Here is a 12,604-nt window from a genome sequence, read left to right on the forward strand (position 1 = left end):
TGGTCAGATAGAGTCTGGTAGAACCCCCAAGACTATGGTCCAGAATTCCCCTTCAGGACTGTAATTGGACTCACTCTTATAGATTTGCTCTCAGCCCAACAGCAGAAAGACCTACATGCAGAATACCTATCCCAAGGCAATGCACCGACCTACTCTAGGGAGATATACCCTTAGAGCAATTGGCCACAGGGCACCAGAGGGACAGCATTCACATAGAGGGAAAGCCAGACAGACAGGAGTGATAGTTAAAAAGGGCACAGGGAGGGGGTAGTCACAGGGACAGGAGGGGAGGGGAACGTGTTATGGTTGGGAATGGTAATTGGGGCATCAAATCAAATGCATGTGAACTGTTGAATGTAAAACAAACTTTGCTCTGTAAATATGCACCAAAGCACAATTTTAAAAAACAAAGAAATCATAAACAAAATGTGCAAACTACGTGGTCACAAACATAGTACCTTTTTTAAGAAAACATTGACTGTAGCTAAAGTTAGAGGTAAACGTGCTAATAATGAGTTCTCTCCCAACTCCCTGGAAAATTAAATTGACTCTTGCTTTCACGTTCATGCTTTCAAGAAGCAGTAATTTTCTAATATGCTTAAACTGCCTCTCTGAGAGAGCCACACAGTAAAGAAGCCTGCTCAATTACATTTTACCACACATCTCCCAAACATACTTGACCACAGAACCTTCATTTTTCACTAACACTTATTTACAAACATCAGATAAATACTGTTAAGAACGCCCTGGGAAACGTTGTAAGTCCTTTAAATCTATTTCCAAAGTAATTCCTTTATTTCAGACCTACACCCTCTCTCAGCTGGGCCGTTATGATAATATCTTCATTAGTCTGCTCCCATCTAAACCATTCTGAACAATGTCACCGAAGTGATAATTAAAAATAAATCCCTTCATGCGTTCTTACCCAGAGACTACCCATCATCTACAGCAGGGGACAGCAAGCTATATACAGTCCATGGCTAAATCCAGCCCTCAGTTGTTTTTATAAATAAAGTATTATTAGAACATCTGTTGCCATCGTGTTGATTCAAAGTCATGAGGACACCATGTGTGTCATAGTAGACCATGCTTCACACAGTTTTCAATGGCTGATATTCTGAAAGTAGATTGTCAGGCTTATGTTCCGAGCACTCTAGGTGGACTCAAACTTCCAACCTTTTGGTTAGCAGCCAAGCGCACTAACGACTTGCAGCACCCAGGAACTAATTAAATGAACATGTTGTTGTTGTTATGTGCCATCGCGTTGGCCCCGCCTCATAGTGACCCCTCCTTGGGTTTCCAAGGCAGTATCACTACAGAAGTAGGATTGCCCAACCTTCCCTCCGAGGAGTGGCTGGTGGGTTTGAACTGCCAGCCTTCTGGTTAGCAGTCAAGTGTCTTAGGCACTATGCTACCAGAGCTCCTTAAATGAACATAGTCAGGCTTATTCATTTACATGTTGTCTGTGGCTGCTTTTGCATATAAGGTCCTTCATGATCTAATTCCTGCCAAAACTGCAAGCCTCATACCCTGCCACTCCTCCCTTCACACTTCTTAGCCCAGAAAAAGATCATCTACAGTCCCTAACACATGCCTAGACTATTTGTAAGACTTTTGCACCTTTGTACAGACTATTTCCTCGGCCAGAAACATCCTGATCTCTATGTCAGCCAGACCAACTCCTCCCACTTTCCAAATGCTAGATCATATTTCACATTATCCCAGCAGTCATCAGAAGGCCCTCCAGCTCCTTCACTGCCCTCACTAATTCCATCCTCTCTGCACTTTCTCCACCTTGGGTATGTCTCTCTGTCACACTACTGTTACACTTCACACATGAAACTGACCATTGTTTATGTATCTTTCATCTTACTACAATTTTGAGTCCCATAAGTAGTTCAATCCACTGCATCTAGAAGTTAATAGGCATTCAACAAACATTTGCTGCATCACTGTTGAATAAAAAGCTGCGTGATTTCTAACCTTAAATGATAAAAATGAAAGCTCCATAAAACTGAAAGAATCCCTGATGTGAGGCAGTGTAACACAATGGTTAGCGTAACAGTACTGGAGGCCAAGCGGTCCCATCAGCCACATGCTGGCTCTGGGATCTTAGGCAAAGGCTCCATCATCTAAATCTCACCTTGCTCATCCACATGCTGGAAAACAACAGTGCCTGCCCCACTGGGCATTGTAAGAATGTTAACACATGTAAATGCTTATTAGCACAGTGCTCCATACTATAAGCACTCAAGAAATGAAGTGCTGCTAGTATTGGTGATAGGTCAGACTTTACAGAAGAAACTATAACCATGAAGCCATTTGAGAGAAAATAAAACATTCCTAAAAAGGCTTGTAAGAATATACCCTTGATGCTCAACCTTAATCACTGCTCTTTTCCTGAACAATTTTATTCTCACTCTCAGAGTTGTTACTGAAAAGGTTTTCAATAGAAATGAAGAAAGGATACTAGTATTTATTGTGCATCAACTATGTACTAGGCACTTACAAGCAACAGTCATTAAATTTAACTGTGTATCCTACTTTAGGAAGTAGCGACTGAGATCTTAAAAGCTTGCAAGCAGCCATCTAGATGCAACAATGGGTCTCTCCTCATCCAGAGCAAAGAAGAATGAAGATAATCAAAGATACATGGAAACAATTAGTCCAGGCGACTGGTACACCATGCTGTCCTCACCCTATATGACTGTGAGACCAGAAGAACTAGATGGTGCCCAGCTACGACTGTCAACCACTTGGAGGGAGATCTATGTAGAAGATCCTGGATAGAGTGTGAAAACAATGTGCAACAAAACTCAAAATCATTTTAAAAATTTAAAGAAAGGGACCAGGTTCGCTGGTCTGATAGAGCCTAATGGAACCACTGAGACTATAGCCCCTCACTGCCCCACAGCTCTGGAAATGAACCCACTCATGTGGCTTCCAGCCAAACAAAAGACAGGCATATGAACTAAACATTTATATTAGGTAGATACACTCCTTGGAGAGAACAATCATGGGAGAATAGAAGGGCTGTGTATGCACAGGGAGACAGCTCAGGGGGCAGGAGCACATGGAGGGAGGGATACAGGGAAGTGATGGCTATGGAGAGGAAGCAGGAGGGAAGCTGTTGCATTGTGGAATATTGTAGTCAATGTCATGAAACAAAGTGTATCTGAACTGCTGTATGGAAGATGAATTTGCTATGCAAGCTTTCACCAAATCACAGTAAAATTTAAAAAAAAAATTTAACTATGTATAATGTCATATGAGTCGATGGCAGTGTGTTTTGGTATATGTTTTCCCTTTTCATTATCTCTATATGAAATGGAAACACTTTCTACTCACCTAAGAAAGTGACACCCAGGCTCCAGAATTGCACAGGTAAAACTACAACTCCTCCACACCTCCTCGGGGATACGATACTCTTCCTTCACTTCAGAAATCCACCCAACACTCTCAAATTGCCAAGCTAGTGACCGATCCCATGTAATGGAGATCATGTAACATTGTACATCTTAATTCAATTAAAGACTATTTCATGAAGGAGAAGAAAGACCATAAATTATTGGAATAGCTATTTCTTAAATAGAACAATAAAAAAAAAAAAAGAAACTCACTGCTGTTGAGTCAACTAGACTCATAGCAACCCCTCCTTAGGTTTCCAAGGCAGTATCACTACGGAAGTAGATTGCCCAGTCTTCCTTCCGAAGAGTGGCTGGTGGGTTTGAATCACCAGCCTTCTGGTTAGCAGTCAAATGCCTTAGGCACTATGCCACCAGAGCTCCCAAACAGAACAATATAACCCAAAATATTAATTTATGGTAAGCTATAGGACTTTACAATAAATTAATAAATCATGGTGCTAACATTTCTAAAAAGCATAATCAACTAACCTTGTGTTCGATGAGATCGAATAATACTCATGGAGCTAATCCAGTCTGGTGATATCTTTGATACTAAGGAGTATAACACCTCCAGGCTGGTGGCGTCCACAACGAGGATTTCAGGGTAATGTCCATGGCATAAGAGCCTCCCTTCTCGCTGATTTCCAACAGAGAACTGGTAGTACTAAATTCGTGTCAAAAGGAAAAAGACATTTAAATGATATCCTTTAGTTTAGATACCTTTGCTGTGTATACATTCATCAAGCTTATTATGATATTCTCCTAAACGTTCAACTTCATTGATAATATTTCCAGGCACATACTTATTTGGTACATGTTATATTTATTTGTGCATGCGTACACACAAATACAAATATCAAGTTAATTCTGTAACATTTTAAAATATCTTACAAAAGTTATTATTTTCCTAACATATTTCAAACATTTTGGGGCTGAATTCATGCTTAATTTTTCTTTCTCTTCCCTTTTAATATCTAAAACAGGTTGTAGAATGAATAAATAAAACACTTGGAAAAAATCAGCTTAACCAATCAAGGCAAAAGGAGTATTCTGGTGGGCCAAAAAATAAGAATTTTAGATGAATGGGAATAGGCAAGCATAAGCTTATAATTACAAGCTTATGACCAAATAAAATTTAGTAGTAAAGGAGAACTGATGTTCAAATATATTATAATCAGAAGTGCATTCAAAGCAGAATACGACACAACCGTGTAAACCATTCTGATAGCATGCATTTACACTTTGCTTGAAACAAAAATAAAAGAAGAACCAATGCAATCATTATCTAAAAGTTACTCATGCCAAGAACTGCTCAAGAGGATAAGATGGGTTCCATCAACCAAGGAGCAGAGGAAGAATAATTAGCAAAATGAGTCCAACAACCTTGTCAAAGCCTCTAAAAAAACAGTGACTCTCTTAGTAACTGATTCTCCTAAGGGATTTTTAGAAGGTGAAGACATGTAACATCCAGACTACTACTTCTCAAGGGATTGGAATTTATAGTGAATCACACATGGGCAAGTTAGTGAAAGGACAAAGGGAAATGCTGTAATTATTCTATCAACGAGGAAATAAGAAACTCTGGGTCCAGCCTGTTCCCACACTCATAATTCCTATTCTCAGAGCTCAACACTGTGTGTGAAAGAATACAATGTTTTGTCAATTACAGAGTGCACAGTATAAGAAGCAGTAAAACTTCTTAAACATAAGCATTAATCAATGAGTGCATTAAATAAGAACAGGTACTAGTAAGAAAAAAAACTAAACCAGTTGCCATCAATTCCAACTCATGGCGACCTCATGTGTGTCAGAGAAGAACTGTGCTCCACAGGGTTTTCATGGCTGATTTTCCAAAAGTAGATTTCCAGGCCTTTCTTCTGACAAGACCAAAGAAGCACCACTAGAACTACAAGAAATGGTCTAATGAAATGCAGACTACTGCAGGGGAGTATCTCTAGATCTCAGAAAGTTGGTTCACAAAACACACCACCCAAATGGAGGTCCCAGGGACTGGCAGTCACTCCATATAATGTTGTAACTAGACAGAGTCTCGGCGCATCTCAAGGAGGAAAGGATGGGTGCAGAGAAGCAAACTTTCTTAATGTTCCTCCACTATCAGCCAGGAGCAACAAGTGTACTATGGTCACTACAGAAGAGGTCTTGCCTGTGGTAGGAATGTTTTATTAGACTGGCCTGACTAAATGCCTCCTAACTTCTGTTTTGGGGAGTTCTGCTGGCATAGTGCCTAAGGCATTTGACTGCTAACCAGAAGGCTGGTGGTTCAAACGCATCAGCCACTCCCCGGAAGAAAAACTGAGCAATCTATTTCCATAATGATACCGCCTCAGAAACCCAAGAAGGGGTCACTATGAGTCGGATCTGACTCGATGGCAGTGCAAGGTGGCATAGTGCCTAAGGCACTTGACTGCTAACCAGAAGGTTGGTGGTTCAAACCCACCAGCCACTCCTCAGAAGGAAGCTTGGGCAATCTACTTCCATAGTGGTGATGTTGTTATTTGCTGTCGAGTCAGACCTGACTCATAGCGACCCCTTAGGGAAGCAGATTGCCCAACCTTCCTTCCGAAGAGTGGCTGGTGGGTTTGAACCACCAGTCTTCTGGTTACCAGTCAAGTGCTGCCTCAGAAACCCAAGGAAGGGTCACTATGAGTCAGAGATGACTTGAGAGCACATAACAACAACAACAACCTTTGTATTAATGTTGTATTCCTAAACAATCTTTGGAACATTAATTTAGCTCCAAGATGCTTGGATACTGGCAAAGAAAATGTCCTGAATGAGAAAGTAAGTTTTTCAAACATTAAGAAAGGATGTTGCACTTGATAACTTAATAAATTGGCATCTCCTTGTGATTTCTGTAAGTTCTAGTGTTGCTAAAGATTTATCATCTCTGCAAATACGAAAAAACACATTTCTGGACCTAAGAAGTTGACGATCACACAGGAAAAACTGCCACCCCATTAGTGAACCTGCCAAAACATATCTTCTACGTAGAGATGGCTACCACTGTAAATAATGCAGATGACCTACTGCAGGCCCTGATAAATGGAAAGCATTAAAGATAAGATGAATAAATAAAAACACTTCTCCTAAAATGTGGATCAAAAATTTTTAAACCATAAAGTTATACACTACAGTCAAAATATTTATAGTGAATGCATTTATGACATTTACATGTAGCTTTAAACAAGACTAAACTGTCTGTAACAACAACAACAAACTGTCTATAAAGTCAACCAATCTACATTATTTTAATTGCCCTTTTCTCACTACAAACTTTAATGATTCTTCACATAATAAAAATAAGCAATATATGCCCTTTCAATCAAAGGCGGGTACTCTAGCAGCATTGAAGAAGCAATTTTAATAGTGACTGGGTGGCACAAACAGTTAAGCACTCAGTTGCCATGGAAAGGGTGGCAGCTCAAGTCCATACACAGGCCCACCGAGACCCTGCGGAGCACAGGGCTACTCTGACACACATGGGGTCACCACGAGTCAGAATCAACTTGACAGCAATTGGTCGGTTTGTATTTGACAGGGCAAGAAATACAGTCACAAAAAACCTAACTCACTAACTACTACCTCCCGCAAACATCGTCCTTGCTTTTCTCATTTGTGTAATCACAGGCGATTTCCTCTCTCAACAAACAAAGGACTTTGTCTGAAGGGAGACAGTTTGATATAACAGAAAAAACAGTCCCTAGAGTTGGAGAAACCCGATTTGGGATCCTGGAGCCAGGAATAACTCACCATAAGACTTGGGCAAGTCACTTAATTGACCTGGATCACTGAGTTCTTACATGTAAAATGACATGCTTCTACGTAATTTGTTGGGATCTGATGTGATCAATGAAATACCATATAAGAAATGCCTATACATGAATCCCTGAAACCACTGACCTGAGATAAAGTGAAGTCTCTTTAAAATCAAACACCTGTTGCTGTTGTTAGGTGCCTTTGGGTAGGTTTCCACCCATAGTGACCCTGTGTAGACATACAGAGCAAAACACTGACGAGTCCTGTGCCATGTTCACGATCACTGCAATGCTTGAGCCCACTGCTACAGCCACTGTGTCAATCCATCTTGTTGAGGAACTTCCCCTGTACCGCCTGTCCTCTACGAAGTATGATATCCTTCTCCAGGGACCGGTCCATCAAGTTAACATGACCAAAGACAGACCAGAGATGAAATCTGGCCATTCTCGCTTCTAAGGAGCATTCCACTTACACTTCTTCCAAGATAGATTTGTTCATTCTTCTGGTAGTTCACGGTATATTAAACATTCCTCACCAACATCATGATTCAAATGCAACAATTCTTCTGCATCTTCCTTAGTCACTGTCCAGCTTTCACATGCACATGAGGCAATTGAAAGGACAATGGCTTAAGTCAGGCACACCTTAGTCCTCAAAGTGACTCAGTCTTTTCTCTTTAACACTTTAGTCTTTTGCAGCAGATTCGCCCAATGTCCTTTGATTTCTTGACTGCTGCTTCTAGTGGATTCATTGTGGATCCAAGTAAAATTAAATCCTTGACAACTTCAATCTTTTCTCCATTTATCATGATGTTGCTTATGGTCAAGTTGTGAGGATTTTTGTTTTCTTTATGTTAAGATATAAACCATACTAAAGTCTTTGATCTTCATCAGTAAATGCTTCAAGTCATCTTCACATTCAGCAAACAAGGGTTGTGTCATCTGCATGACTACAGGTTGTTAAGGAGTCTTCTTCCAATCCTGAAGCCCATTCTTCTTCATACAGTCCAGCTTCTTGGATTATTTGCTCAACATACAGACTGAGTAAGTATGGTGAAAGGACTAACCACTGATGTATACTTTGCTGATTTTAAACCACACAGTATACTCTTTTCTGTTTGAACAACTGCCCCTTGTCTATAAATAGGTTCCTCATGAGCACAATTGTTTCAGAATTCCCATTTTTCACAATGTTCTCCATAATTTATTACAATCCACACAGTCAAAAGTCTTGGCATAGTCAATAAAACACAGGTAAACATCTTTCTGGTATTCTTCGCTTTCAGCCAAGATCCATCTGATACCTTGTTCCACATCCTTTTCTGAACTAGCTTCAACCTCTGGCAGCTCCCTGTCAATATACTGCTATAGCCATTTTTTAACTATCTTCATTAAAATATTACTTGTATGTAATATTAATGATATTGTTTGATAATTTCCACACTTCATTGAACACCTTTGTTTGAAATAGGCACAAATATGGATCTCTTCCAATCAGTTGGCCAGGTAGGTGTCTTCCAAATTTCTTGGCATAGACAAGCACCTCCAGCACTGCATCCATTTGCTGAAACATCTCAATGGGTATTGGGTCAATTGCTGCAGCCTTGTTTTTCACCAATTAGTTCAGTGTAGCTTGGTCTTCTACCTTCAGTAACATCAGTTCTTGATCATATGCTACCTCCTGAAATCATTGAACATGGACCAATTCTGTTAGGTACAGTGACTCTATATAATCCTTCTAACTGACTTTGATGCTTCCTGCATCGTTCAATATTTTGCCTGTAGAGTCCTTCTATATTCCAACTCAGGGCTTGAATTTTTTTCTTCAGTTCTTTCAGCTTGAGAAATGCTGAGTGTGTTTTTCCCTTTTTATTTTCTAAGTCCAGGTCTTTGCACATTTCATCATAATACTTTACTTTGTCTTCTCAAGTCACTCTTTGAAATCTTCTGTTCAGATCTTTTACTTCCTCATTTATTGCATTTGCTTAGCTGTTCTCCGCTCAAGAACAAGTTTTAGAACCTCTTCTAGCATCCATTTTGGTCTTTTCTTTCTTTCCTGTCTTTTTAATGACCTTTTGCTTTCTTTACATATGACATTCTTGATGTCATCCCACAACTCAACTGGTCTTCAGTCACTGCTGTTCAATATATCAAAACTATTCTTCAGTGGTCTCTAAATTCAGGCGGGATACACTCAAGGCCATATTTTGGCTCCTGTGGATCTGTTTAAATTTCTTTAGCTTCGACTTCAACTTGCATATGAGTAACTGATGGTCTGTTCCACACCTGACCCCTGGCCTTGTTAACCAAGGATACTGAGCTTCTCCACTGCCTCCTGCCACAGAGGTAGGCTATTTGATTACTGTGTATTCCCTCTGGCAAGGTCCACACATACAGTCATCTATGTTGCTAAAAAAGGTACTTGCAATGAATAGGTCATTGATTCTGCAAAATTCTGTCATGCAATCTCTGGCATCATTTCCAACTACCAATGCTTCTTCTCTGTTTCCAACTTAGTTTAGTTCAAATACTAAAGAATGTCTGCCTTGAACATTGTGCTCTTTCAAGATCTCTTTCTATGGGACCAAAGTGATAACAGTAACTGCAAAGTCAGACAGGAAATGAAGGGGCGGTGAGTTTATGTTAACTGGGGAGAAACAACTCAGAAAAGGAGGGTGAGAAAGGCTGCACAGATCAAAGAATGTAATCAATGTCACTGAATTGTTGATGTACAAAGTGTTGGATTGGTTTATGTTTTTCTGTGTATATTCTCAACAACTGCAATATAAGAAAAAAATTTTGAAAAGAAATGTCTGTAAGTATGTGCTCAATAAATGTGAGTTCTCTTCCCTATCCTGCCCTGTTCAGAACAGAAATCATGTTTTTTATATACTTTTTAACTTTCCCACTATTTAACATAGTAAGCAGTCAGTAACTTGAAGCAGAATTTGACAATTATTAAAAAGTAAAAAAGAAAACAAGAAATGTAACTCAGAAACCAAAAATCCTTGGCAATACTCTACATATGATACAACATGGTCATTTCTTCTGAAAAGTTGGAAAGCCTTTAAAGAAAAATGTACCCAAGGACTAACAGCTCAAGAAACATAAAAGATATAGACTCCAAAACAGGTTAGTTTGTATCAATCACCAGTGGAATCACAAAGGCTTTGGCAAGAGAGACTTCCATTATTTAGGACCTAGAGCACTTACCCAAGTAGTTACGAGGCTCACCCAGGTGAGCAGGACAGCTAGCTACAGCAGGAGCACAGGTAGTGATTAGCTCACCCGACGTCTTTCCCTGCTAGTCTCCTCTTTATTACCTTCCCACTGTACCATCTTATGAGAAATACTTTCACTACTCCAATTCTAGTCTTCTTCTTCTATATCCCTCCTCAGCCATTTTCATACAAAAATACAGGCTCAATGTTTAAAACATTTTTTTTTTTAATTTGTAGATTTTGCTATTGTAATGAATTGTGTTGACTTTTAAACATATACAAAAACAGATACTAACCTGTATACCAGTATGTGTGCAGGCTAACTTTGTAAATTCAATACATCTGCCATCATTTACATCCCACAGGCACATCTCTCTATAAAACAAAATAAACAGTATTTCACTTAAAGTTCAATTTTTAAAAAGAACTGTTCAATATTGACCCAGCGGTTTCACATTAATCTCCTATTAAAACTAAAGTATTTCACAAAAAGTTGTGTGTCCTCATTATTGCTGTTTGTCAAACACTCCAGTACTCTCACCCACTATCCTAACCCTCCCTCCATGCTGCCTCAATCCACATCCTTCCGGGTCCATGATGGGACTGCACTTCCTACTGCCCGTTTGGTTAGCTGGTGCTCTGTGAGCAAGCAGTTCTGCAAAGCAGAGGCAAGGCCTTCCAGAACTCTCTTTCTCCTCTGCCTTTACTCCAGACAGTAGTTGTTTCCTCAACCTGAATCTCAAAAAAATTATAACAACAAAGCAGAGCAGAGCCCCCAGGTGACACATGCTGGACAAGCGATAAAAACAAGAAATAAACTTCTAATTTAAACAACTTAGATTTTCCAGTGGTTAATATAGCCTAGGTGTATAGCTTTATATTCATGTTTCAGTTCCACAGAGAAAATGTTATAACTTATCTAAATAAATATATAAATAATTATTTTGATAAATATAAGGTACAAAATTTAGCATTGCAAAAAACAAAAGTTAAAGGTAATTGAACTCTAAGCTTTGACAAATTAAGTACCATATATCAGTTTTGAATCTGTATTTATTGCCCAAGTTTTATTGCATGCATAACAACAACAACAAAATTTTTTATCTCCAATTAAGGATAAAATGCTGGATATTAGAAATGTCAATATGCTTTGTCTTTTGGAAGAGGAAATGTAAAATTAATTTAACAGAAAACTTTAATAAAACATAATAATCCTCATGCTATTAAAGCTTTTCCTTAAGATGTCATTTTCCGTATTCTACATGGTGTGACACAATTTGTCACAGGCATTCAATCTATTTATACAAATCTAGTAGTACTTAAGGCATCTGACTGCTAATCAGAAGGCTGGTGGTCCAAACCCACCAGTCACTCCTTGGAAGGAAGACTGGGCAATCTACTTCCATAGAGATACTGTCTCAGAAACCCAAGGAGGGGTCACTATGAGTTGAATCAACTCAACGGCAGTGAGTTTGGTTTTTAATATGAATTACCTTTACTGGAGCTGTGGTAGCATAGTGGCTAAGACACTTGCCTGCTAACCAGACGGCTGGCGGTTCAAACCCACCAGCCACTCCTCGGAAGGAAGGTTGGGCAATCCTACTTCCGTAGTGATACTGCCTCGGAAACCCAAGGAGGGGTCGCAATGAGTCGGGTTTGACTCGACGGCACATAACAACAACAACAACAACCTTTAATGGAAAAGAAGGTACTATATTTTTGCCTGATGCTCCCTCTCTTATTGTTTCAAAGACTTATATGAAGTTCTCTTCAAATCCATACTAAGGGAGAAGTTCTGGTAAGATGGAGGAATAGGCAGACAAACTACCCAGATCCTCTTCAACAAAAAAAGGGGAACCAATTAACACAGACACAGAAGATAATCCTAGAACCCTGAGCTTTGAAAGGAAGGATACAGAAATGAACTAAACTCCAACTAGTTGAAGAACCTGGTTGAAACACCATAAAAGGAGACACAGGGAGCTGTGGTCTGTCAGCAATCCTGAAGGCATGGACAGCTTGGATATTGCCAAGTGTTAGGACCTAAGAATTAACCTAAAAATCGGCACTGCTAGCCAAGGGCCACGCAGAGGACTGCACTGATGCCTGATGAATAGAAGAGGAAGCAGCAAAGAGGGAGACAGGCTCATCTGTGGATTTTTAGCTATCCAGAGGGCACAACCATTTTTTTTTTTTTTTT

The 12,604-nt window shown here is 39.6% G+C and overlaps 1 protein-coding gene across 1 annotated transcript in view; it reads right to left on the reverse strand.

Moving 5' to 3' along the window:
* WDR7 (WD repeat domain 7) overlaps positions 1-12,604 on the reverse strand; it is a 526,340-nt gene that overhangs the window by 452,508 nt on the left and 61,228 nt on the right. Inside the window, exons 3-4 of the mRNA XM_042780241.1 lie at positions 10,701-10,779; positions 3,897-4,071 (exon numbers count right to left, since the gene is read on the reverse strand). Coding sequence (XP_042636175.1) covers positions 3,897-4,071; positions 10,701-10,779 — 254 coding nt within the window. The remainder of the gene's footprint in view (positions 1-3,896; positions 4,072-10,700; positions 10,780-12,604) is intronic.

This window comes from Orycteropus afer, unplaced genomic scaffold, assembly GCF_000298275.1.
Source record: "Orycteropus afer afer isolate SDZICR_OR568_19922 unplaced genomic scaffold, OryAfe1.0 scaffold00029, whole genome shotgun sequence".
NCBI lineage: Eukaryota > Metazoa > Chordata > Mammalia > Tubulidentata > Orycteropodidae > Orycteropus > Orycteropus afer.